Raw genomic sequence first — 2,386 nt, 5'->3', positions numbered from 1 at the left:
ACACCGGGCTGCTCCTTATGCTTAGCGGGAGCAGCAGGGTCCAGGGACCCCACCCGAGGGACCATGTGGAAGACGGCTAGTGCTAGTCCCCCATCGGGAGGACGACCCCGGCTAGCCGCCGACCACACCCACAAAGAACCCTGCACAAAGATCGCAAGGGCGGGGACCTGTTCCTTTTTACCCATTCTCACAGTAGAGGTGTGCGTTTTATTTATTTATTTATTTGCTCGGGCCTCCCGGTCCCGGCCTGTGCTGCGGCGGCGCGGCCGGTCGAGGCCGGGCTCGGCCCGGCCCGCGACGGCTGGCCGCCGAGACGAGCGCGCTCGCGCTGCTCGTCAAGATGGCGGCGGTGGCGATTGCGGCGACGGTCGTTCAGTCGTTCGGCGCTCAGGCGTCTGTCGTCTGTCGTCTGTTGTCGCATTTCGCACACGCGCGCGCCGCGCGACCCGCGTCGCTCAGCGAGGGCATGAGCCTTCCGCGATTCAATCCCGCAGCCAAAAGCTGCTCGCTCGAACCGCGGCCGACTCTGCCATCGCGGCCGCAGCTGTTGAGCTCTCCAGAAGACTGGTGCCTCATATGCTGCCTCCCTGCGGTTGCTGCCGGCGAGCCTGGCGGTCCGCTGTGCTACAAGGAAGTGTTGACTCGATTCTACCTCGAATTCTTCTACCCCCACGACTCGGAACGCGAATGTGACAGGACCATCGGGTCCTTCAGCCACCAAAGCGAGATCACCCGAAAGCAGCTGAGCCTGCCTCTGGCCTCGCCTCCCTCTCCTTCAGGCATTCGTGGCATCTCCTATGGGTCGTCCAGAGTATCGACCTCTGGCGAGTCAGCCAGCCCCACTTTGTGACTTTTGAGGGCGCCATGAAGTACATACAGCGATCGCCACCTCGCTGGCCTCTCCGCAGGCCCCCCCGACCGCGTCGAACTCCGATCGGCGCGGGCTCTCTCGGCTACGGGACCGGCCCCAGCTTCGGCTGAGGGCTGACAAGCTGCCGAGCCCAAATCGTTAGTCCTTTTTTTGTAAAGAAAGAAAGAAAGAAAACAGACAACCCAAGGGAGGGATGGGAGGACGGCGCGCCGCCACCACACAGGGATTTTAAGGAGAGGTGTGTGGTGCGCTAGCCGTCGCCCACCCTAGGGAGTCTGCCTCTTCCTATCTCTCTTCGCAGTCTCTCGCCGATTCTCGCTGCAATCTTCATGCCACCTCGCGGTCGGGGGCTCTTGTTCTTTTCCGCCTAGCCTCGGCTTTCTTCATTTCAGCCGCAGCGCGGTGTGCGGCGGTGATCTGTCGCCGCTGCCGTGATTAGCAGCAAGCCTGGGCACCGACAACCGAGATAAACATGCCTGGGCGGCGACGCCCCCCCGGCGGCCGGAAGGAAGAGCGGCCAGCAGTTCCAGCGGGCTACTATGGCTCAATGGCCGCCGGGTCGATTGTCGGTGCAATGCGCTCGGACAACGGCGGACCCGACATGCTCCTGTCGCACCCGGCGGTCCAGGGAGGCGCCTCACCGAGCCAGGGCAGTTCCACCGCCTCCTCTCGACGCGGTGCCGGCCAAGCTGCCTCACGCGGCGCCAAGCCCAAGGCGAGGGCAGGCACTTTCTCGCCTCCTACGCGGGTGGAGCTGGTCTCTCCGCTGGCTGGATGGGTGAGGGTGGTGGAGGCGGAGCTGCTCGAGGCGGAGGAGGAGGCCGCGCCCACCCCGCGCCGCGACGACGCGGCTTGGCGGCGCGCGTGGCTCTCCCTCTCCGTCAACAGCCTGGCCTTCCATGCGGACTCCTCCAAGACGGCGAGTTGTCCTCCGCGCCGCTCTCGTCACTCCTCACACACCCTCCTCCGCGCAAACACCTCGCACACACACACACACACACACACACACACACACACACACACACACACACACACACACACACACACACACACACACACACACACACACACACACACACACACACACACACACACACACACACACACACACACACACACACACACACACACACACCGCTCTCCCCACTCGCTCTGCCGCCTACTCTCGCCCCTGCGCCGCCTCCCCGCCAGACTCCACCTCCGCCACCGCGGGCGCTCACGGTCTCCGCCCTCCTCCTCCCCAAGGTCCGGATCGCCGTCCTCCCCCTCCGCCGCGTCGCGTCTCTCGTCGTGCCGCCCGCGCCGGGGGCGCTCGTCGCCTCCTCCTGCTGCGCGGGCGCCTCCTCCTCCTTTTCCGGAACCGCCTTTCCCCGAGCCTCAGAGGGAAATCCCCCAACCCTAAGTTTTTGGAGAAAAAACAGCGCCAGTTTGTGCTCTCCCTTTCACCCTCACTTTCCGACCAACAAAATTCCCGGGGAAAATGTGCCTTAAAGGGCCGCCCCCCCCCCCCACGGG

General features: G+C 64.5%; 1 protein-coding gene across 1 annotated transcript; it reads left to right on the top strand.

The window, feature by feature from the left end:
• Window positions 1-250: 250 nt before the first annotated feature.
• On the top strand, window positions 251-1,008 carry EMIHUDRAFT_373837 (hypothetical protein; the record flags this gene model as incomplete). Its single annotated transcript, XM_005777193.1, has 1 exon — window positions 251-1,008. A coding segment is annotated over one exon (457 nt), but the record flags the coding sequence as incomplete, so codon positions are not given.
• Between the last annotated feature and the right edge of the window lie 1,378 nt (window positions 1,009-2,386).

Source organism: Emiliania huxleyi, assembly GCF_000372725.1.
Source record: "Emiliania huxleyi CCMP1516 unplaced genomic scaffold EMIHUscaffold_2643, whole genome shotgun sequence".
In the NCBI taxonomy this organism is placed as follows: Eukaryota; Haptophyta; order Isochrysidales; family Noelaerhabdaceae; genus Emiliania; species Emiliania huxleyi.
The sequence above is the reverse complement of the archived record's forward strand: the minus strand, read 5'-3'. Positions and strand labels throughout refer to the sequence as shown.